The following is a 25,145-nucleotide window of genomic DNA, read 5'->3' on the forward strand; positions in this document are numbered from 1 at the left end:
GCAATCCTCCTCCACTGACCACACCAATGCTGCCCGTGTACCCCTGGAACCTATTTAAAACTGCATAGAGACTATTTTTAGTTATTTTAGGCCTAGTAAGCCTGTCTGCGGTCCCTCCTTGCAATCCTCCTCCACTGACCACACCAATGCTGCCTGTGTACCCCTGCGAGATAACTCTAAGTGCCTTGAGCCTATTTTTAGTTATTTTAGGCCTAGTAAGCCTGTCTGCGGTCCCTCCTTGCAATCCTCCTCCACTGACCACAACAATGCTGCCTGTGTACCCCTGCGAGATAACTCTAAGTGCCTTGAGCCTATTTTTATTTATTTTAGGCCTAGTAAGCCTGTCTGCGGTCCCTCCTTGCAATCCTCCTCCGCTGACCACACCAATGCTGACCGTGTACCCCTGGAACCTATTTAAAACTGCATAGAGCCTATTTTTAGTTATTTTAGGTCTAGTAAGCCTGTCTGCGGTCCCTCCTTGCAATCCTCCTCCACTGACCACACCAATGCTGCCCGTGAACCCCTGGAACCTATTTAAAACTGCATAGAGCCTATTTTTAGTTATTTTAGGCCTAGTAAGCCTGTCTGCGGTCCCTCCTTTCAATCCTCCTCCACTGACCACACCAATGCTGCCCGTGTACCCCTGGAACCTATTTAAAACTGCATAGAGCCTATTTTTAGTTATTTTAGGCCTAGTAAGCCTGTCTGCGGTCCCTCCTTGCAATCCTCCTCCACTGACCACAACAATGCTGCCTGTGTACCCCTGTGAGATAACTCTAAGTGCCTTGAGCCTATTTTTAGTTATTTTAGGCCTAGTAAGCCTGTCTGCAGTCCCTCCTTTCAATCCTCCTCCACTGACCACACCAATGCTGCCCGTGTACCCCTGGAACCTATTTAAAACTGCATAGAGCCTATTTTTAGTTATTTTAGGCCTAGTAAGCCTGTCTGCGGTCCCTCCTTGCAATCCTCCTCCACTGACCACACCAATGCTGCCCGTGTACCCCTGGAACCTATTTAAAAGTTCATAGAGCCTATTTATATATCTTATTTAATATTAATAAAGCCATGATGGACTACGCTGTACCACGCTACAAGCTAACCAGTCGACACTTCTTTTGCGAGAAAAGCCATCCCAACCCTCCACCAGCATGTAAAAGACGGCATTATCCATGCACTCTGGCAATCTGTGAGTACAAAGGTGCACCTGACAACAGACGCATGGACCTGTAGGCATGGCCACGGAAGGTTATGTGTCCATTACGGCGCAATGGGTTAATGTGGTGGATGCATGGTCCACAGGGGACAGCCTACTAAGTCTGTCTGCAGTCCCTAATTCAAAATGTCCTCCACTGTATAAATCTGAGCTTCAACCTTCTGGCTCTCATTAAGTGCTTTTTAACAAAAAGTTTGGTGGTTGGGGCCTACTAACGGTGTCTGCCGCTCCCTGGTGTTGTCCTCCACTGTATAAATCTGAGCTTCAACCTTCTGGCTCTCATTAAGTGCTGTTTTTTAAAAAGTTTGGTGGTTGGGGCCTACTAACGGTGTCTGCCGCTCCCTGGTGTTGTCCTCCACTGTATAAATCTGAGCTTCAACCTTCTGGCTCTCATTAAGTGCTGTTTTTTAAAAATTTGGTGGTTGGGGCCTACTAACGGTGTGTGCCGCACCTTGGTGTTGTCCTGTGTTATTTTCCTGACCTTTAATCTTCAGGCTTTCGGCCTTCATTTGTAATATTAAGCTGCATAGGGCCTACTAGTTGGGTTGGGCCTACTAACGGTGTCTGCCGCTCAAAGGTGTTCTCCTCCACTGAACAAAGCAGTGCTGCCTGTTTACTCCTGTTACCAATTTTGAACTTTATTTTGCCCACTTTATTATTTGGGCCTACTAAATGTGTCTGCCTCTCATTACAGTTGTCCTCCACTGAACTAAGCAATGCTGCCTGGTTAGTCCTGTTACCAATTTTAAATTGCATTTAGCCCACTTTATTATTTGGCCCTATATCACTGTTTCCTCCTCATCCTGCCCATTGCCCAGCCGGTGCTACATGAGTATTGTGGTACTTTGACCCAGACCACTACATTCCCCTTGCACGCTACACAGCCACAATCTGACCCTGCTGAAAGTCAGGTTCCCCTTCCCACATATACCACCTTACACAGGGACAAAGAGGAAGGTGCAGATGAAAGTGCAGGTTTCTTTAACAGGTAGGGGGCATACCTGTTGGCGACGTCACAGGCACAGGGCCCCTCAGAGTACGCAAAAGTGTCGCTGCCGGTGGGAGGCGCCCCCGCCGTGCAACCACACCGCTGTACTTTGAGGGGCCCTGTGCCAGTGCCAATGCGAACGAGTGGGCCCCCCCTGCTTGCTCAGGATCACAGCACTTGCAACGTTGAAATACTTACCTCTCCCTGCTCCACCGCCGTGACGTAGTCCATGTTTCCTAGGCCCACTAAAACCTTGAACCAGCCCTACCCCCCACAACTTTTGCCAAATGACCCCCAATTTCCAATGCCCAACTATTATTATAAAGTTAATTAAGATTGACAAGCTTCAGAAACAAGAATGGATGTTTTTGGCATTAAAATGGGCACTGTAGGTGTTTTCCTGGCCTCCACTCACTGCCGACTATGTTTCCCCATTGACTTGCATTGGGTTTCGTGTTTCGGTCGATCCCCGACTTTTCGCGATAATCGGCCGACTGCACTCGACTCGACTTTGGACAAAGTCGGGTTTCGCAAAACCCGACTCGATCTTAAAAAAATGAAAGTCGCTCAACCCTATTCGTAACCATACTGGAAAAATGCTGTGTCCTGTCACTTTGAATCGATGCAGCAGTACCTGTCGTGTCAGCGGTCGTTGTGAAATCACTCCACAACCTGGTCATAAAACCCCTCTGTCCAACGCCACTTCGGATTTGTGCACCTCTAACACCTCTGCCATGTTGCCCATTACAGCTCGTGTGAGAACCATCACCGCCGCTGTGTGCTGGGAATGCCTTAACCAAATGGTCTACAAGAGTTGCTTGTTTGGTAGCCAATATTTGCTCAAGGTTCTCATGTGGCATGATATTTTGTAATTTTCCTTTATATCGTGGATCCAGGAGGCAGGCCAACCAGTAATCGTCATCGGTCATCATTTTGATAATGCGGGGGTCCCTTTTTAGGACACGCAAGGCATACTCAGCCATGTGGGACAATGTTCCAGATGTCAATTCACTGCTTGTGCTGGGTTGAGGAGCACTTTCTTGCAAATCACCATCACTTGTGTCCCGCAAAAACCCTGTACCTGACCTTGCAACACCACCAGTTTCTATTGCCCCCTGAGAAGCATCCTCCTCCCATAAATATTCATCCCCATCATCCTCCTCCTCCTCCTCTTCATCCGCCACCTCGTCCAGGAGAGTTCCCTGAGCTGACAATGGCTGACTGTCATCAAGCCTTCCCTCCTCTTCGGCTGCAGACACCTGTTCCTTAATGTGCATCAAACTTTGCATCAGCAGACGCATTAGTGGGATGCTCATGCTTATGATGGCGTCATCTGCACTTACCAGCCGTGTGCATTCCTCAAAACACTGAAGGACTTGACAGAGGTCTTGTAGCTTCGATCACTGCACACCAGACAACTCCATGTCTGCCATCCAAGTGCTTGCCCATGTATGTGTATCCTCCCACAAATAAATTACAGCATGCCTCTCTTCGCACAGCATCTGAAGCATGTGCAGTGTGGAGTTCCACCTTGTTGCAACGTCGATTATTAGGCGGTGCTGGGAAAGATTCAGCAATCGCTGATGGTTCAGCTTACGGCTGGAGTGTACGGGCGACCGGCGGATGTGCGAGCAAAGTCTTCACACCTTCAGGAGCAGGGCTGGTAACCCCGGTTAATTTTTAAGGAAGCATTGCACCACCAGGTTCAAGGTGTGAGCCAGGCAAGGTATGTGCTTCAGTTCTGAAAGGGCTATGGCAGCCATAAAATTCCTTCCGTTATCACTGACTACCTTGCCTGTCTCAAGATGTACACTGCCCAGCCATAACTGAGTTTGCTGCAAGTACTCGGCCAGTACTTCCGCGGTGTGTCTGTTGTCGCCCAAACACTTCATTTGTAACACAGCCTGCTGACGCTTACCACTAGCTGTTAAATAATGGGACACCTCGTGTGCAACACTGGCAGCTGCGGATGGAGTGGTCGTGCGACTGTGCTCTGTGGACGAGCTTTCGCTTCTGGAGGAGGAGGTGGCGAAACGCCTACAGCCAATTGTTTCCTAGACCGTGGGCTAGGCAGAACTGTCCCACTATGGCTGTCCCCAGTGAACCCTGCATCCACCACATTAACCCAGTGCGCTGTGATGGACACATAACGTCCCTGGCCATGCCTACTGGTCCATGCATCTGTTGTGAGGTGCACCTTTCCACTGACTGATTGCCGCAGTGCATGGACAATGCGGTGTTTGACATGCTGGTGGAGGGCTGGGATGGCTTTTCTCGCAAAGAAGTGCCGACTGGGTAGGTCATAGCGTGGTACTGCGTAGGCCATCAGGTCTTTGAAAGCTTTGATTTCAACCAATTGGTAGGGCATCATCTCTAACAATATTAGTCTAGCAACGTGGGTGGTCAAACCCTGTGTACGCGGATGAGAGAATGAGTACTTTCTTTTCCTAACGAAAGTCTCTTGTAGGGTGAGCTGGACTGGAGAGCTGCATATGGTGGAACTAGCGGTGGTGGTGGTGGTGGTAGACATGGCGGATTGAGAGAGGGTTGGTGATGGTATTCTTGATGTTGGCCTACATACAATGTTTCCTACCAATAGCCTTGTGATTCCCTGACTGCTTTGGCCTTGCGACGATACCTCCACATTTGCTGCTGGTGGTGTCCTAACCGGAGGGCTTACAGTGAGGGAAGCAATGTAGCATTGCTGACTACCTTCATTCTGAGCAGGTGCCCCAACGGTACGTGACGTTTGGTAGTTAGTCCAGGCTTGCAAGTGCATGCTGGTTAAATGTCTATGCATGCACGTTGTATTTAAATTTTGAAGATTCTTCCCTCTGCTAAAGGTCTTTGAGCATTTCTTACAGATAACTTTTGACTGATCATTCAGATCTTGGTTAAAAAATTGCCACACTGCACTCTTCCTACTATCAAATACCGTTTCAGGCATTACATGCTGTGCTACTTTCACCGGAGGGCCACGCTGTCCTAAAACTGTTTTTGTTTTTGACACACGTTTTTGGCCTGATACGGGCCTGCCAGATGACAGCTGTTGTGATGTAGATGGCTGCTGCGGATCATCCTCCTCCGCTTCTGAGCTACTGGCAGCGGCACCCTCTTCCCCCACTGGCTGCCAATCTGGGTCAACAACTGGGTCATCTATCACCTCCTCTTCAATGTCATGTGCACCTTCCTCTGTGTCACCGTGTAAGGTGCTATAGCGTTCGGGACGGGGCACCATAGTCTTATCAGGGTCAGATTCTGGCTCAGTACACTGCGAGGGCAATGTAGTGATCTGAGTCAATGGAACAGCATAATAATCTAGCTGTGGCTGTGCATCAGTGCACTCCATGTCCAATTCATCTTGTAATGTGCAGTTAACAATTTCCCTTTCTAACCCAGGCACGCTATGTGTAAAGAGCTCCATGGAGTAACCTGTGGTGTCGCCTGACGCATCCTTCACTTTTGGTTTGGGTGAAGGACACAAGGAAACATCTTGTTCCTGACCGGGAGCATCCACTGACGACTCGCTGCTTTTATATTTTGAACTTTCTGAAGAGGAGGCGAAAGAGCTAGAGGCTGAGTCAGTAAGAAAAGCCAAAACTTTTTCCTGCTGCTCCGGCTTTAAAAGCGGTTTTCCTACTCCCAGATAAGGGAGCCTTCGAGGCCTTGTGTAGCCAGACGATGACGCTGGCTCAACACCTTCAGCCTTAGGTGCTATTTTGCTTTTCCCACTACCACCAGATGCTCCACCACCACCACCACCATCAGTACCAGCTGGCAACGACCACCCACGGCCTCTTCCACCAGACTTCCTCATTTTTGGGAAAATGTAACCAAAATAACAACCGTTATATGGTACTGTAAAACAAGGTAGAAGGTGTATATAAACTTGTTGAGAATTTAAATCTCAATTTTAATTTTGGGGAGTCTGAACCAAAACTCAGGCCCAGTGTATAACACAACACAATGTAAGTGGCAGAACGTGACTGGCTGATATATGACAAACTAACAGAATTGACGTATATCCACTTTGTGACAATTTAAATCTCCCTTTTTTGGGGGGGAGACTGCACCACAACTCAGACCCAGTGTGTAACACAACACAATGTAAGTGGCAGAACGTGGCTGGCTGATATACAACAAACTAACAGAATTGACGTATATCCACTTTGTGACAATTTGAATCTCCCTTTTTTGGGGAGGAGACTGCACCACAACTCAGGCCCAGTGTACAACACAACGCAGTGTGAGTAGCAGAACGTGGCTGGCTGATATACGACAAACTAAGAGGACTGAGGTATATCCACTTTGTGAGAATTTGAATCTCGCTTTTTTGGGGGGTGACGGAACCCAAAGTCAGGCCCAGTGTATAAAACAACGCAATGTGAGTGGCAGCAAGTGGCTGGCTGATATACAACAAACTAAGAGGACTGAGGTATATCCACTTTGTGAGAATTTGAATCTCACTTTTTTGGGGGGGAGACAGAACCCAAAGTCAGGCCCAGTGTATAAAACAACGCAATGTGAGTGGCAGCAAGTGGCTGGCTGATATACGACAAACTAAGAGGACTGAGGCATATCCACTTTGTGAGAATTTGAATCTCACTTTTTTTGGGGGGAGACTGAACCCATACTCAGGCCCAGTGTATAAAACAACGCAATGTGAGTGGCAGCAAGTGGCTGGCTGATATACCAGAAACTAAGAGGACTGAGGTATATCCACTTTGTGACAATTTGAATCTCCCTTTTTTGTGGGGGAGACAGCACCACAACTCAGGCCCAGTGTATAACACAACACAATGTGAGTGGCAGCAAGTTTCTGGCTGATATACGACAAACTAAGAGGACTGAGGTATATCCACTTTGTGAGAATTTGAATCTCACTTTTTTGGGGGAGAGACTGAACCCAAACTCAGGCCCAGTGCATAAAACGACGCAACGTGAGTGGCAGCAAGTGGCTGGCTGATATACGACAAACTAAGAGGACTGAGTTATATCCACTTTGGGTGAATTTGAATCTCACTTTTTTTGGGGGGAGACTGAACCCAAACTCAGGCCCAGTGTATAAAACAACGCAATGTGAGTGGCAGCAAGTGGCTGGCTGATATACGACAAACTAAGAGGACTGAGGTATATCCACTTTGGGAGAATTTGAATCTCACTTTTTTGGGGGAGAGACTGAACCCAAACTCAGGCCCAGTGTATAAAACAACGCAATGTGAGGGGCAGGAAGTGGCTGGCTGATATGCGACAAACTAACAGGACTGAAATATATCCACTTTGTGAGAATTTTAATCTCACTTTTTTGGGGAGAGACTGAACCCAAACTCAGGCCCAGTGTATAAAACAATGCAATGTGAGTGGCAGCAAGTGGCTGGCTGATATACGACAAACTAAGAGGACTGAGGTATATCCACTTTGTGAGAATGTGAATCTCACTTTTTTGGGGAGAGACTGAACCCAAACTCAGGCCCAGTGTATAAAACAACGCAATGTGAGTGGCAGCAAGTGGCTGGCTAACATACGACAAACTAAGAGGACTGAGGTATATCCACTTTGTGAGAATTTGAATCTCACTTTTTTGGGGGGGAGACTGAACCACAACTCAGGCCCAGTGTATAAAACAACGCAATGTGAGTGGCAGCAAGTGGCTGACTGATATACGACAAACTAAGAGGACTGAGGTATATCCACTTTGTGAGAATTTGAATGTCACTTTTTTGGGGGGGAGACTGAACCCAAAACCAGGCCCAGTGTATAAAACAACGCAATGTTAGTGGCAGCAAGTGGCTGGCTGATATACGACAAACTAAGAGGACTGAGGTATATCCACTTTGTGACAATTTGAATCTCCCTTTTTTGGGGGGAGACTGCACCACAACTCAGGCCCACTGTATAACACAACACAATGTAAGTGGCAGAATGTGGCTGGCTGATATACGACAAACCAACAGAAATGACGTATATCCACTTTGTGACAATTTGAATCTCCCTTTTTTGGGGGGGAGACTGCACCACAACTCAGGCCCAGTGTATAGTGCGGCGCGCCCCCACACCGCCGCAGGGCCGAGGGGTACCCGGAGCCGGGCCTCTAGTTCTCAGTCTCGGGGTTGTCACGGTGGCTAGACCCGGTCCGTGGCCCTGTCCGTCAGTGGGGGACGTCCGGTGAAATAGGTGGTAGTAATGGTAGCGATGTAGCGGTGCGGTTGTGGGGTGTAAGTCGCGGTAAATAACGAGGACACCAGGTTGCAGTCTCTTTACCTCTTTACTGGAGATCTCTGAGTCCTCAGTCCAGAACACGGTTCACCAGGCTACGCAAGTCCGGCCGGTCCAATGGCACCTCCAGAGTTCTCCTCTCAGGTGGAAATCTGTGCCTTCCTTCTAGCGCTATGTGTTGTAGTCCTTCCCTGCTGTGCTCACGGAAAGTAACCCCACAACGGTTGTGTCTGTTTCTTAAGTTCCCTCACAACTCGATTTGATGTTCCTCTGTAATCCACCCCTTCCCTGTATTCAGGTTGGAATGGCACCCGTTTGTCAGGTAGGCCTGGAGTTCTTCCGGGACCCTAGAGTCGCCCCTCTCCCGCAATTGCCCCCCAAGACTTCATAGGTGATATGTGGTAGACAGCCCGCCTGAGACCGACTGTCCTGCCGCTGTTTGGAGTATGGCTTGAAGCTGTATTCTAATCCACTCCCTCGGCGTTCCGGCCACCGGTATTGCGCCTCAGCAGGGTGCTGCCTCTTTCAACAAAACCCCTGCTGGTATTCTCCTTCTGCTTGATCTCGTTTCTCACTCAGCACAATCTATCTCGCTTCTAGTCCTTTCTTGAGTCCCGCCGCTTCCAGGAGCTTGCGCGGACCCGTTACGTTCTTTCAATGCCAAGCCTCTGCCAGGATCCCACCCCTGGCAGAGACCCTACAGTCTCTCCCTTCACAACACCCCCTGCCACAGGGTGTTGCTCCGTTCAATCCCGTCAGCGTTCTCTCTAACTTCCTGCCTGACCCCCAGTTTACCCACTATGGTGGGGAGTGGCCTAATGAATAGCACCCTTAGCTCCCCCCGGAGGCCCAGCTGTGAAACATATTGGTGTCTGTGATACCTGATTGGAGGAACTCCTTCGGTGCCATCGAACGTACCATGGCTCCCCTTAGCGGTGAAGCCACAGCACTGCAACGACCAGGACTCTGGGGCGCTGCACTCCCCCCTGGTTAAACACAGTACTCCGGGACTGGGAAGAAAAACAACAATACAGATTAGCAAAAAGACATACAATTTTGTTGAGTGCAAAACGATAAGTATACTTGAACAGGCTTCCCTTTATGGGAGGTGAGGACACTTTTAACGTTACAAACATAGTCAACATTATAAATTACAGGCTATACATAACTCCTGTTACCCAACCGGGTATTCTACTTAGTGCAAATTCTGGAACAATAAATTAACATTGCCTTTAAGAAACATACACTCTTAGTTTACCAAAGGCCTTCCTATAATCACATTACAGGGTAAGGTAACTTCACATTCTCCTACTTTGAACCTGCAGGACCGCCTGTCCCTATGGCACCAGACCTACTGCCTCTCCTTTCTTTTACAGGACCGCCCCGTTCAGCCAGGGCCTACTGCCTTTCGCTACTATACATAGTATAGACATAACATTCCTTTCGTTTAAAGAACTCTGAGCCCGCTCTACTCGGCTCCTTTAAGGACTCACTCTCTAACCCCTACGGGTTCGCTTTCTGTCCTTAGTAACAAAGTAACTTTCTATGGGGACGCAGGGTTGACCTTCTATCCTCACCTTCATCATTACTTCCTTACTTTCAGCTATGCAGATCTCTATCTCTACCCCTACGGGCTCTCTGCATCTTTTCATTCTGCAAAACATTATTTAGATTTCACATTTCAACAAATTCAACACATATAACTTAGCATGTAAAACAGTTACATTTCTTTTTCAAGCTTCATTATCACATTACTGTTCTGCAACAGTATCTTTCTCAAGTTCAATTTCACACATCCCCTTTAAGAGGGGACCAAGTCTTTCTGAGGTAGCTCGTCTTCTCAGCCTACCAGCCCACGCAAAGGTTCCGGTATGGTATCTTCGCAAAGTGTCTTTAACTAGAACCGGTAGAAAAGGTATCTTCACAAAGTGTCTTTGGCTCAAACCAATAGGGCAAATATCTTCGCAAAGTGTCTTTGGCTAAAACCAGTAGGGAGCACCTTTAAGAAGGTGCAAACTATTTACAAAAGAAAGTTCGAATCATGCACAGTCCATGATTTCTGCAGTTTGTGTAACTTGGTGCAAAAACTTCAAGAAAAAGAAAAACAAACAAAGGGGATCCCGGGTCAACAAAGGGATCCATTAACCCTGGACAGGTTTAGCAGCAACTTAAAAGAACAAACAGTAACTATTTACATTTCCACAAAGCGAAATCTTACTCTTCTTTCAGAAGTTTCCATGAGGCGCCACCTGGCGGGCGGACCCCTGCAATTCAGGTTTCAGGTCCACTCCCGCTGCCAGATACACCCCATGGGTTCGGGTCTGTTGCACGACCAGGTCGTGCGCGGCGATCAAGGTCTGTGTCCCCACTTCTCTCTGTGCTGGTACATCCGGAACATCGGTCACTCGAAGGGGCACCTCCTTAGGCACGACGGTGGTGGCGGCGATCGGGTGGCAGATCGCAAGTTCTGTGGTCAGGCAGGTGGGGCCGACCAGGGTGGTTACAGATCGGTCACACGGCGGCACTTTGGCCACAGGGGCTGGTTTCTCTTTCTTGTAGACGTTCAGAGCGAACCACCCCTTTTCCCCAAGATGCCGGGTGTAGGTAACACTGTCTCCCGGATAGAGGTCTCGATCGGGGTGACCCTCTCTAAGGTGTGACTCGACATCCCGTCGGTTAACAAAGACCTCCGCGTATAGCCCCGGTTCTTTAATGAAGCCCCAGCCTCCTTGGAGTTTAAAGACGGTGATGATGCCCTGCCTGCGCGGGGCCTGGTGAGTGGTGGGGTCCTTACGGGCCCGGTCCTTGACCGCCAAATCTTTTTGATGGTAGGCCTCCCGTTTAGCCTGATGTGTTTCCTCTTCCTCTCGCCACCGCTGTTCTAGCTGGATCTGGTATTCTTCCCAGCTTAGGGCCTGTACCATTTCTCCCTTCTGGGTCTCCACCCCGGGGAACCCCATGAGATTGGATCCAGGGTTCACCCAGCGGCACACCGTGCGCTCCGCGCTGACCTCACACGGCAAGGGAGTAGGGGTGATTGGGGCTCGCATACGGTGCTCCATGCCCGTGGCTTCCTCCCATGGTAACAGGCGCTGAAGTCTATGGGTCCCCGGGAGAGGTGGTGCTGCTACGGGACCCACTAACACACCCTCTGCTGGTGGGGCAGGATCGGCGGACTCACCCACTGGTACGATTCCACTTTCCGCAACAGGTCCCGCTGGTTCTTCCGATGTCCGGGAATCCACTGCCGGTCCCACCTGATGCGGGGCCTGGACTCTTACATGCAGTTGGAGGAGCTGGTTATATAAATCCTCCATCTCGGCTCTCAGGAATTTGGTGTTATCCACGGAGGACAGGCTGCTGGGCTCATCCGGGTAGTCAGGGGAGACTTCCACTTCAACCCCGCTGTCGGGTTCGGAGCTGCTGGCCATAGCGTCCTCCACGTGGGTCGCTTCCTGGTCTTTTTCCCGCTCTCTCCTGCGTGAGCAGTTTCGTTTTCTCTGCCTCCGCCCCCCATTAAGGATTAGGAGGTGGATCTCTGCTGCTGACGGACACGTCCTCACTGCACAGAAATATTTAGACTGGGCGGCCATTATTCTTCGCGCTCTCCAGCTCGTCTACGCCCACTCCACGCCCCTCTTCTCTTCCTGCGCTCTCCTCAGCGCTGCAATGGCGGCGGATTTTGGCGGCAACTGGCGCAGCACAGTCTTTGTAATAAAGTACAGTCCAAGCACAACAAATAACAGTCTCTAGGCACACATGACCTGATTCTTCAGGCTTAAGTAGATCCTGTTCGTGACGCCAAGTCTGCGGCGCACCCCCACACCGCCGCAGGGCCGAGGGGTACCCGGAGCCGGGCCTCTAGTTCTCAGTCTCGGGGTTGTCACGGTGGCTAGACCCGGTCCGTGGCCCTGTCCGTCAGTGGGGGACGTCCGGTGAAATAGGTGGTAGTAATGGTAGCGATGTAGCGGTGCGGTTGTGGGGTGTAAGTCGCGGTAAATAACGAGGACACCAGGTTGCAGTCTCTTTACCTCTTTACTGGAGATCTCTGAGTCCTCAGTCCAGAACACGGTTCACCAGGCTACGCAAGTCCGGCCGGTCCAATGGCACCTCCAGAGTTCTCCTCTCAGGTGGAAATCTGTGCCTTCCTTCTAGCGCTATGTGTTGTAGTCCTTCCCTGCTGTGCTCACGGAAAGTAACCCCACAACGGTTGTGTCTGTTTCTTAAGTTCCCTCACAACTCGATTTGATGTTCCTCTGTAATCCACCCCTTCCCTGTATTCAGGTTGGAATGGCACCCGTTTGTCAGGTAGGCCTGGAGTTCTTCCGGGACCCTAGAGTCGCCCCTCTCCCGCAATTGCCCCCCAAGACTTCATAGGTGATATGTGGTAGACAGCCCGCCTGAGACCGACTGTCCTGCCGCTGTTTGGAGTATGACTTGAAGCTGTATTCTAATCCACTCCCTCGGCGTTCCGGCCACCGGTATTGCGCCTCAGCAGGGTGCTGCCTCTTTCAACAAAACCCCTGCTGGTATTCTCCTTCTGCTTGATCTCGTTTCTCACTCAGCACAATCTATCTCGCTTCTAGTCCTTTCTTGAGTCCCGCCGCTTCCAGGAGCTTGCGCGGACCCGTTACGTTCTTTCAATGCCAAGCCTCTGCCAGGATCCCACCCCTGGCAGAGACCATACAGTCTCTCCCTTCACAACACCCCCTGCCACAGGGTGTTGCTCCGTTCAATCCCGTCAGCGTTCTCTCTAACTTCCTGCCTGACCCCCAGTTTACCCACTATGGTGGGGAGTGGCCTAATGAATAGCACCCTTAGCTCCCCCCGGAGGCCCAGCTGTGAAACATATTGGTGTCTGTGATACCTGATTGGAGGAACTCCTTCGGTGCCATCGAACGTACCATGGCTCCCCTTAGCGGCGAAGCCACAGCACTGCAACGACCAGGACTCTGGGGCGCTGCATATAGTACAATGCAATGTGAGTGGCAGCAAGTGGCTGGCTGATATACGACAAACTAAGATGACTGAGGTATATCCACTTTGGGAGAATTTGAATCTCACTTTTTTGGGGGGGAGACTGAACCCAAAGTCAGGCCCAGTGTATAAAACAACGCAATGTGAGTGGCAGCAAGTGGCTGGCTGATATACCAGAAACTAAGAGGACTGAGGTATATCCACTTTGTGACAATTTGAATCTCCCTTTTTTGGGGGGGAGACAGCACCACAACTCAGGCCCAGTGTATAACACAACACAATGTGAGTGGCAGCAAGTGGCTGGCTGCTATACGAAAACTAAGGGGACTGAAGTATATCCACTTTGTGGGAATTTGAATCTCCCTTTTTTTGGGGGGAGACTGAACCCAAACTCAGGCCCAGTGTATAAAACAATGCAAGGTGAGTGGCAGCAAGTGGCTGGCTGATATACGACAAACTAAGAGGACTGAGGTATATCCACTTTGTTAGAATTTGAATGTCACTTTTTTGGGGGGGAGACTGAACCCAAACTCAGGCCCAGTGTATAAAACAACGCAATGTGAGTGGCAGCAAGTGGATGGCTGATATACAACAAACTAAGAGGACTGAGGTATATCCACTTTGAAAGAATTTGAATCTCACTTTTTTTGGGGGGAGACTGAACCCACCTAGGCCCAGTGTATAAAACCACGCAATGTGAGTGGCAGCAAGGTTGCTGGCTGATATACGACAAACTGAGAGGACTGAGGTATATCCACATTGTGAGAATTTGAATGTCACTTTTTTGGGGAGAGACTGAACCCAAACTCAGGCCCAGTGTATAAAACAGCGCAATGTGAGTGGCAGCAAGTGGCTGGCTGATATACGACAAACTAACAGGACTGAAATATTTCCACTTTGTGAGAATTTCAATCTCACTTTTTTTGGGGGGACACTGAACCCAAACTCAGGCCCAGTGTATAAAACAACGCAATGTGAGTGGCAGCAAGTGGCTGGCTGATATACGACAAACTAAGAGGACTGAGGTATTTCCACTTTGGGAGAATTTGAATCTCACTTTTTTGGGGGGGAGACTGAACCCAAACTCAGGCCCAGTGTATAAAACAACGCAATGTGAGTGGCAGCAAGTGGCTGGCTGATATATGACAAACTAACGGGAGTGAAGTATATCCACTTTGTGAGAATTTGAATATCACTTTTTTGGGGGGAGACTGAACCAAAACTCAGGCCCAGTGTATAAAACAACACAATGTAAGTGGCAGCAAGTGGCTGGAAGATATATGAAAAAATACAAGGACTGTAGTACTATTTCTATCTCCCTACAATGATCTCAGGACAAGTATGGCAGCAATAAAAAGGACTGCTGCACACAAAAGTGTGGACAAATAAACAAGATAACTGCAGAAAGGAGCAACATGATTTTTGCTTTTAAAAAAGCAGTTGGTTTGCACAGCAGCGGTGCAAACAGCAATGCAGCTATCAGGGAGCCTTATAAGGCAGCCTAATAAGCTACAGAGCTGATGCACAAAAATATAGCCTCCACTGTCCCTGCAAAAAAAAGGTGGTGTTGGACAGTGGAAATCGCTGTAGCACAAGCGGTTTGGAGGTTAATCTTCCCTCCCTAACTATGTCCCTTCTTCTGATGAAGCTGCAGCAACCTCTCCCTATGCTAAGATCGGCAGAAGTAAGATGGCGGTCGGCGGGAACGCCCCTTTATAGCCCCTGTGACACCGCAGAAATCAAGTCAATCACTGTCATGCTCTTCTCTAAGATGGTGGGGACCGAGACCTATGTCATCACGCTGCCCACACTCTGCGTCCTCCTTCATTGGCTGAAAAATGGCGCTGAAAGCGTCATATGAAACTCGACTTTGGCACGAAGATCGCCGACCTCATGGCCGATACCACACTAGGATCGGGTCGGGTTTCATGAAACCAGACTTTGCCGAAAGTCGGCGATTTTTGAATTTGTCCGATCCGTTTCGCTCAACCCTAGTCATTATCTCAGTAAAATAGAATATTTACTAAAAACACCTGCAAAGTCCCCTTAGTCTGTTTCAGTAGGCTCCACAATCATTGAGAATTTTGTGAAAAGCAGCTGTACTTCACAACATGCAGTACACAGCAAGTTAGAAAAAAAAACAGAGATATCTTTTTTTCGAGGATGAAACAATCTAAAGTGGTTTTTATAGTGAATCTGTCACCATGTTTTTGTCACCTATTGTGAGAGCAGCATAATGTAAAGACAGTGACTTTGATTCCAGCAATGTGTCACTTACTGAGTTGCTTGCTGTAGTTTTCATAAATCAATATTTTATCAGCAGGAGATTAACTAGGACTAATAAACCTGCTATCACGTAGTTCTTAATATTTATGTGCTCTGTACAACACATCTACACCACTCATTGGCAGCTTTCTGCCTATGCATAGTGTACACTGAAAACTGTCAGTCAGTGGTGTGGGCAGGGTTATACAATTAAACAACTCGTAGATCTGCAGTAGATAAAACGCAGTGTTAAACCTAGCAACAATTACTTTTAAATCAAGTGATTTGCAGATGGACTATTTATCACATTATCAATTTAATTATAGTGTTTGTAAATACAGAAAACATAAAAGGTAGGTATTGAAGAAACAACTTTAAATTAAACTCCAATATTCATAAGTAATTCTACAGTATATGAAGAAATAAATGTTCATTATCATTATTAATAACTCACGTGATTGGACCATGACACTGATTATCCAAATTCCACCGCAATCTTGGTGGAGCAACTTCCTCACAAAAATAATGCTGAGAGTCTGTAGTTAACCGGTAATATCCATCGACCAGAGACACAAAAGAAAGCGCATCCCTTAACATTCGGAACTGTGACTCCTTAGGAATAAATAAGCAGGTATTAAAGGACTAGTAACAAAAACTTGTAATTGAAAATGGCAGATTGATTTCTAAACAATTACTAGTGATTCTATTTCTTTGTAATACAGTTTGCAAATGGTGCTTTTCTCATACTTCTTGCATTTTGGCTTAAAACTGATCTGCTAGCCTATCAGAATAAGATAGAAAGGAATACAATTAATTCAGTTATGTGCATTATTGCATCCAGTATTTTTTATATGAAAACTGTGTAAATGCTGGCATAATTTATGAAGAAAGAAGCCTGTAATGCTTTACCTTTTACAAGCTTTACTATCTACAGTGGGATAAATACCGTATATACTCGAGTATAAGCCGAGATTTTCAGCCCATTTTTTGGGGTTGAAAGTCCCCCTCTCGGCTTATACTCGACATACCCAGGGGTCGGCAGGGGAGGGGGAGTGGCAGCTGTCTAATTATACTCACCTACTCCTGCCGCGGTCCCTGCAGGACCCTGCTTCCCCGGCGCCGCAGCTTATTTCTGTACTGAGCGGTCACATGGTACCGCTCATTACAGTAATGAATATGCGGCTCCCCCTCCCATAGGAGTGGAGACGCATATTCATTACTGTAATGAGCGGTAATGGTGACCGCTCAATACAGGAAGAAGCTGCGGCGCCGGGGATGCAGGGACTGCACCGCGCCAGGAGCAGGTGAGTATAATGGGGAGGGGAGCGCAGCGCTGCGCGATATTCACCTTTCCTGGTTCCGGTGCCGCTCCATCTTCAGTATCTTCTGCAGTGACGCCCAGGTCAGAGGGTGCAATGATGTGTTTAGTGCGTGCCCTCTGCCTGAACGTCAGTGCAGAAGAAGCTGAAGATGGAGTGGAGCCGGAACGAGGAGCAGGTGAATATTGAAAGTGCCGGGGGCCTGAGCGACGGAGAGGTGAGTATGTGATTTTTTTGTTATCGCAGCAACAGCAAATGGGGCAAGTGTCTGTATGGAGCATCTTATGGGGCCATAATCAACGTTTGTGCAGGATTATATGGGGCAAAGATCTTTATGGAGCATCTTATGGGGCCATAATCAATGTTTGTGCAGCACTATATGGGGCAAAAATCTTTATGGAGCATCTTATGGGGCCATAATCAACATTTGTGCAGCATTATATTGGGCACATGTGCCTAAGGAGCATCTTATGGGGCCATTATTAACCTTTTTGCAGGATTATATGGGGATATTTTATTATGGAGCATCTTATGGGGACATCATAAACTTTATGGAGCATTATATGGGGCTCCTGATTCAATATGGATATTCAAAAACACTTAACCTACTGATGTCTCAATTAATTTTACTTTTATTGGTATCTATTTTTACTTTTGACATTTACTGGTAGCTGCTGCATTTTCCACCCTAGGCTTATACTCGAGTCATAAAGTTTTCCCAGTTTTTTGTGGCAAAATTAAGGGGGTCGGCTTATACTTGGGTCGGCTTATAGTTGAGTATTTGATCCCTTGATGATTTTGTAAATTTGCCCATTGACAAAGACATGACCAGTTTATAATTTTAAGGGTAGTTTAATTTTAACATTGAGAGATAGAATATCAAAAATAAAATCCAGAAAATCACATTGCATAAATTCTATAAATTTATTTGCATTTTGCAGTGAGAAATAAACATTTGATCCCACTGGCAAACAAGACTTAATACTTGGTGGCAAAACCCTTATTGGCAAGCACAGCAGTCAGAAGTTTTTGCAGTTGACAAGGTTTGCGCACATGTCAGGAGGAATTTTGGTCCACTCCTCTTTGCAGATCTTCTCTAAATCATTAAGATTTTGAGGCTGTCGCTGTTAGGGTTGGCGGATTGCACTAAATTGATTTAATGAAGAAGTACAATCGCAACCCGGGGTCCACCGTACAGAGATGTAAAACTGCAGGTAATGTGAACAATGGTGGAGAATGCAGTGAGCGATTGCTTGCTCGCACTGAGTTAAAAGTCACTCAATGAGCAGCACATTGAGTAGTGTCACTTGCACACAGTAACGAAGCTGATGCTCTGCAATAGAGCCATGTAAATCGCACACAGCAATGAAGCAGAGGCTCAGCAATAGAGCCATGTCACTCGCATACAGCAACGGAAGATATGGCACTAGACACGATCCCTGTTAACTTTACAGAGGATTGAAGCTCACCAATGGAGCTGGTAGGAACAGTGGTCAGACAGCCAGTAACAGCACTCAAATAACTCCTCTCTGGAGGTGCCGGAGTTCTAGTGGCTATACGCCAGCCCTGAATCCATACGACCAAACTCCTCTCAGGAGGTGCCGGAATTCTAATGGCTATCAGCCGACCCTGAGCACATGCAGAACACACAGTTGCAAAGTACACTCACACATGAGATTAGGTTGATACTAGCAAACCGGCGTGCGCCTCTGAAAAAATTTAATACGTGCTGCTCAAGTCCAGTCGGACAGAACCTTGCCCATGGACCAATCAGGAGCTGCCACATTATCAGAGCAGCTGACGACCGACCACGAATGAGAAGTCGCCACATCACGAGCATGCTCAGTAGGGTGATTTCTGGACTTAGTCTCCCGAGTGTTAACTCGTCACTTACTACCGCTGGTTTCCATAAGCTTGGCTGAAGAGCTAGCAGTAACCAGACGAATAGCACAAGCCTAAGCAAGACGCTGGGACCTGTTATGACCCCGATGGCAGAGGGTCTCTGCAATAAATACCAAGTCTGCAAACACAAAAAACCAGCTCATAGGGCAGTGGTAACTGGGCTGACCGTATAGCTAATCCTAGCACCACAAATAGCAGCAGCCGGGGAACGTGCCTACGTTGGTTCTAGACGTCTCGCGCCAGCCGGAGAACTAACTAACCCTAGAAGGGAAAAGATAGACCTTTCTTGCCTCCAGAGAAAAGACCCCAAAAGTTGGATACAAGCCCCCAACAAATAATAACGGTGAGGTAAGAAGAAAAGACAAACGTAAGAATGAACTAGGTATTTAGCAAAGAGAGGCCCACTGACTAATAGCAGAATATAGTAAGATGACTTATACGGTCAGCAAAAACCCTATCAAAAATATCCACGCTGGATATTCAAGAACCCCCGAACCGTCTAATGGCCCGGGGGGAGAATACCAGCCCCCTAGAGCTTCCAGCAAAATCAGGAATCACATTTAGTACAAGCTGGACAAAAATAAGAGCAATACAAATAACCAAAAAACAAGGAAGCAGGACTTAGCTTAATTTTGCATGAACCAGGACCAGCAGACAGGAGCAAACAGAAAGGACTGATTACAACGATGGCAGGCACCAGACTAAGAATTCAAGAAGTTCATATAGCAACACCCCTGGACTAACGACCCAGGTGGGTGCCAAACTAGGGAAAGACAATCTCAGAGTCATACCACTAGTGACCACAAGAGGGAGCCAAAAAAGTCTAATTCACAACAGTACCCCCCCTTTAAGGAGGGGTCACCGAACCCTCACCAAGACCACCAGGGCGATCAGGATGAGCAGCGAGAAAGGCACTAACTAAATCGGCCGCATGCACATCAGAGGCAACCACCCAGGAATTATCCTCCTGACCATAGCCCTTCCACTTGACCAGATACTGAAGCCTCCGTCTAGAGAGACGAGAATCCAAGATTTTCTCCACCACGTACTCCAACTCGCCCTCAACCAACACCGGAGCAGGAGGCTCAACAGAAAGAACCACAGGTACAACGTACCGCCGCAACAAAGACCTATGGAACACGTTGTGAATGGCAAATGACACCGGAAGATCCAAGCGAAAGGACACAGGATTAAGGATTTCCAATATCTTGTAAGGACCGATGAAGCGAGGCTTAAATTTAGGAGAGGAGACCTTCATAGGAACAAATCGAGAAGACAGCCATACCAAATCCCCAACACGAAGTCGGGGACCCACACCGCGGTGGCGGTTGGCAAAACACTGAGCCTTCTCCTGTGACAACTTCAAGTTGTCCACCACATGATTCCAAATCTGCTGCAACCTATCCACCACAGAATCTACCCCAGGACAGTCAGAAGGCTCCACATGTCCCGAGGAAAAACGAGGATGGAAACCAGAGTTGCAGAAAAATGGCGAGACCAAAGTAGCGGAACTAGCCCGATTATTAAGGGCAAACTCAGCCAACGGCAAGAAGGCCACCCAATCATCCTGATCCGCAGAAACAAAACACCTCAAATAAGCCTCCAAAGTTTGATTAGTTCGCTCCATTTGTCCATTAGTCTGAGGATGAAAGGCAGACGAAAACGACAAATCAATGCCCATCTTAGCACAAAAGGATCGCCAGAACCTGGAAACAAACTGGGATCCTCTGTCAGACACGATATTCTCAGGAATGCCGTGTAAACGAACCACATTCTGAAAGAACAAAGGAACCAGATCGGAAGAGGAAGGCAGCTTAGGCAAAGATACCAAATGGACCATCTTGGAAAAGCGATCACATACCACCCAGATGACAGACATGCCCTGAGACACCGGAAGATCTGAAATGAAATCCATGGAAATGTGTGTCCAAGGCCTCTTCGGGACAGGCAAGGGCAAGAGCAACCCGCTGGCACGAGAACAGCAAGGCTTAGCTCGAGCACAAGTCCCACAGGACTGCACAAATGACCGCACATCCCGCGACAAGGAAGGCCACCAAAAGAACCTAGCCACCAAATCTCTGGTGCCAAAAATTCCCGGATGCCCTGCCAACACCGAGGAATGAACCTCGGAAATGACTCTGCTGGTCCATTTAACAGGAACAAACAGTCTGTCAGGTGGACAAGAGTCAGGTCTACCAGCCTGAAATCTCTGCAACACACGTCGCAAATCCGGAGAAATGGCTGACAAGATTACTCCCTCTTTAAGAATACCAACTGGTTCTGCGACTCCAGGAGAGTCAGGCACAAAGCTCCTTGAAAGAGCATCAGCCTTCACATTCTTTGAACCTGGTAAATACGAGACCACGAAGTCAAAACAGGAGAAAAACAATGACCAACGGGCCTGTCTAGGATTCAGGCGTTTAGCAGACTCGAGATACATCAGATTTTTGTGATCAGTCAAGACCACCACACGATACTTAGCACCCTCGAGCCAATGACGCCACTCCTCAAATGCCCACTTCATGGCCAGCAACTCCCGATTGCCAACATCATAATTCCGCTCAGCAGGCGAAAACTTCCTAGAGAAAAAAGCACATGGTCTCATTACAGAGCAACCAGGGCCTCTCTGCGACAAAACGGCCCCTGCCCCAATCTCAGAAGCATCCACTTCAACCTGAAAGGGAAGTGAGACATCAGGCTGGCACAAAACAGGCGCTGAAGTAAACCGGCGCTTCAACTCCTGGAAAGCCTCCACGGCCGCAGGAGCCCAGTTAGCCACATCAGAACCTTTCTTGGTCATATCCGTCAAAGGTTTAACAACGCTAGAAAAATTAGCGATAAAACGACGGTAGAAGTTAGCAAAGCCCAAGAACTTCTGAAGACTCTTAACTGACGTGGGTTGAGTCCAATCATGAATAGCTCGGACCTTGACTGGGTCCATCTCCACCGCAGAAGGGGAGAAAATAAAACCCAAAAAGGGAACCTTCTGTACTCCAAAGAGACACTTTGAGCCCTTAACAAACAAAGCATTCTCACGCAAAACCTGAAACACCATCCTGACCTGCTCTACATGCGAGTCCCAATCATCAGAAAAAACCAGAATATCATCCAGATAAACAATCATAAATTTATCCAGAAACATCCGGAAAATATCATGCATAAAGGACTGAAACACTGAAGGAGCATTAGAGAGCCCAAAAGGCATCACCAAGTACTCAAAATGACCTTCGGGCATATTAAATGCAGTTTTCCATTCATTTCTAGTCTGAATTCTATCACATTGCATTAAATCAGGTGTTTGTTCAGACAACACCACCAGAGGATTAGCAGTTTTACGCTCCCGCAAACGCCGGTCAATTTGAATAGCCAGCGCCATGGAATCATTCAGACTTGTAGGAATGGAGAAACCCACCATCACATTCTTAATGGCTTCAGAAAGGCCATTTCTGAAATTTGCGGCCAGAGCACACTCATTCCACTGAGTAAGCACGGACCATTTCCGAAATTTTTGGCAATACACTTCAGCTTCATCCTGGCCCTGAGAAATAGCCAGCAAGGCTTTTTCTGCCTGAATTTTAAGATTGGGTTCCTCGTAAAGCAATCCGAGCGCCAGAAAAAACGCATCAATATTCGCCAATGCCGGATCTCCTGGCGCTAGCGAGAAAGCCCAATCCTGAGGGTCGCCCCGCAAGAATGAGATAACAATTTTAACTTGCTGAGCTGAGTCTCCAGACGAACGGGGTCTCAGAGAAAGAAACAATTTACAATTATTCCTGAAATTCCTAAACTTAAATCGATCTCCAGAGAACAGTTCAGGAATAGGTATTTTAGGTTCAGACATAGGACTACTGGTAACAAAATCTTGTATGCCCTGCACACGAGCAGCAAGCTGGTCCACACTTGTAATCAGAGTCTGGACATTCATGTCTGCAGCAAGCTTAAGCCACTCAGAGGTAAAGGGGAGGAAGAAAGAGAGGAAAAAAAAAAAAAAAAAACTCAGAATTTTCTTTCTTATTATCCCACTTCTGCAATGCATTAAACATTCAACTTTGGCCTGGCATACTGTTATGACCCCAATGGCAGAGGGTCTCTGCAATAAATACCAAGTCTGCAAACACAAAAAACCAGCTCATAGGGCAGTGGTAACTGGGCTGACCGTATAGCTAATCCTAGCACCACAAATAGCAGCAGTTCTAGACGTCTCGCGCCAGCCGGAGAACTAACTAACCCTAGAAGGGAAAAGATAGACCTTTCTTGCCTCCAGAGAAAAGACCCCAAAAGTTGGATACAAGCCCCCAACAAATAATAACGGTGAGGTAAGAAGAAAAGACAAACGTAAGAATGAACTAGGTATTTAGCAAAGAGAGGCCCACTGACTAATAGCAGAATATAGTAAGATGACTTATACGGTCAGCAAAAACCCTATCAAAAATATCCACGCTGGATATTCAAGAACCCCCGAACCGTCTAACGGCCCGGGGGGAGAATACCAGCCCCCTAGAGCTTCCAGCAAAATCAGGAATCACATTTAGTACGAGCTGGACAAAAATAAGAGCAATACAAATAACCAAAAAACAAGGAAGCAGGACTTAGCTTAATTTTGCATGAACCAGGACCAGCAGACAGGAGCAAACAGAAAGGACTGATTACAACGATGCCAGGCACCAGACTAAGAATTCAGGAAGTTCATATAGCAACACCCCTGGACTAACGACCCAGGTGGGTGCCAAACTAGGGAAAGACAATCTCAGAGTCATACCACTAGTGACCACAAGAGGGAGCCAAAAAAGTCTAATTCACAACAGGGACCAACGTCTATGCTCAGCAGCACCCGCAGTTGTCAAAGCAGAATGAGAGACCGCAAATACAGGTAAGGCTTAGGATCTACTCTGTGCAGAGGGTGAATCCCGGCGCCTAACAGTCGCTTGGCAACTCGGAGCTTCAACTCCCTCTATAAGTTTTCTATGGGATTAAGGTCTCGAGACTGGCTAGGCCACTCCATAACCTTAATGTGTTTCTTTTTGAGCTACTCCTTTGTTGCCTTGGCTGTTTGTTTTGGGTCATTTTCTTGCTGGAAGACCTAGCCACGACCCATTTTTAATATCCTGGTGGAGGGAATGAGGTTGACACTCAGGACTTTATGACACATGGCTACATCCATTCTCCCATTGATGGGGGGAAGTAGTCCTGTGCCCTTAGCAGAGAAACACCCCAAAACATAATGCTTCCACCTCCATGCTTGACAGTGGAGACAGTGTTCTTTGGGTCATAGGCAGCATTTCTCTTCCTCCAAACACGGCGAGTTGAATTAATACCAAAGACCTCAATTTTTGCACAACAGTCAGCAACCATGTCCAGTTCATTGTCCCAGTGAAGTGTTCAGTTGTCCCTGGAAGCAGAAATATCCAAACAGGTCCAAACACTAAACACCCATATTGCCAGATTGCTAGACCTGGAAATGTTGCCATTTCATCTTGTGGGAGCTAAGTCTTGGTGCGACCTCTTGGCGGTGGCAGACCCATGGTACTCGTCACTCCCCAGCTGGGAGCTCTGCAGCACTGCCTTGGCAAAACAGCAGCATGCTCTGCTGAAGCTCATCTGTTTAGATGATGGAGCTCACAACGTAGCAGAGCTGTTGAAAGGGATAAAAGATCACACCGATCAGTGGCTCTCCCAGCTGAACCTCCAACCAGATCTGGTCATGTGCCATAATGGGCATAACTTGGTGGCGGCTTTAAACCTCGGCAAGCTGTAACACGTTCCATGCACTGAACTTGTTTGTAGAGCAGTTTTTAAAAACATACCCTAACTTGCCAGATCTACTTGTCAAGGTACGCCGTGTCAGCACCCATTTCCGAAAGTTATCTCAGGCGTAAGGCAAGATTGCCTTGTACAGGCATGTACTATGGAGGACAGAGAATGAACTTCAATCCAATATTGCAGCCAGCATGCAGCGAGCGGGTAAGGAAAGGGTGAATCAAACACCCGAAAACCCCGCCCCTGTGGCTGAAAATTGTTCCCTCCAAATTCAGGTGACAGAGTCCCTTTAACAGATTCAACTTCAGAATCAGAATTCTTGTAATCACTTTCCCCATCACTTATGTGGTCCTCATTTTCAGACATTTCTCCTGTTGGATATCTTCTTCACAATCTGAGGTGTTGGCAAGCTTTTTAAATCCAGCTTTACTCAAGGACGTCTTCACCCTTTGGACATCTTCGCCCTTTCATGGGATAAAATCAGCGTTGTGGAATAAAATAGCACTAT

At 47.6% G+C, this 25,145-nt stretch overlaps 1 protein-coding gene across 1 annotated transcript in view; it reads right to left on the bottom strand.

The window, feature by feature from the left end:
• Positions 1-25,145, bottom strand: part of JAK3 (Janus kinase 3) — a 712,213-nt gene that overhangs the window by 470,754 nt on the left and 216,314 nt on the right. The window contains exon 8 of the mRNA XM_077253311.1: positions 16,114-16,271. Coding sequence (XP_077109426.1) covers positions 16,114-16,271 — 158 coding nt within the window. The remainder of the gene's footprint in view (positions 1-16,113; positions 16,272-25,145) is intronic.

Source organism: Ranitomeya variabilis, chromosome 1 (assembly GCF_051348905.1).
Source record: "Ranitomeya variabilis isolate aRanVar5 chromosome 1, aRanVar5.hap1, whole genome shotgun sequence".
Lineage (NCBI taxonomy): Eukaryota > Metazoa > Chordata > Amphibia > Anura > Dendrobatidae > Ranitomeya > Ranitomeya variabilis.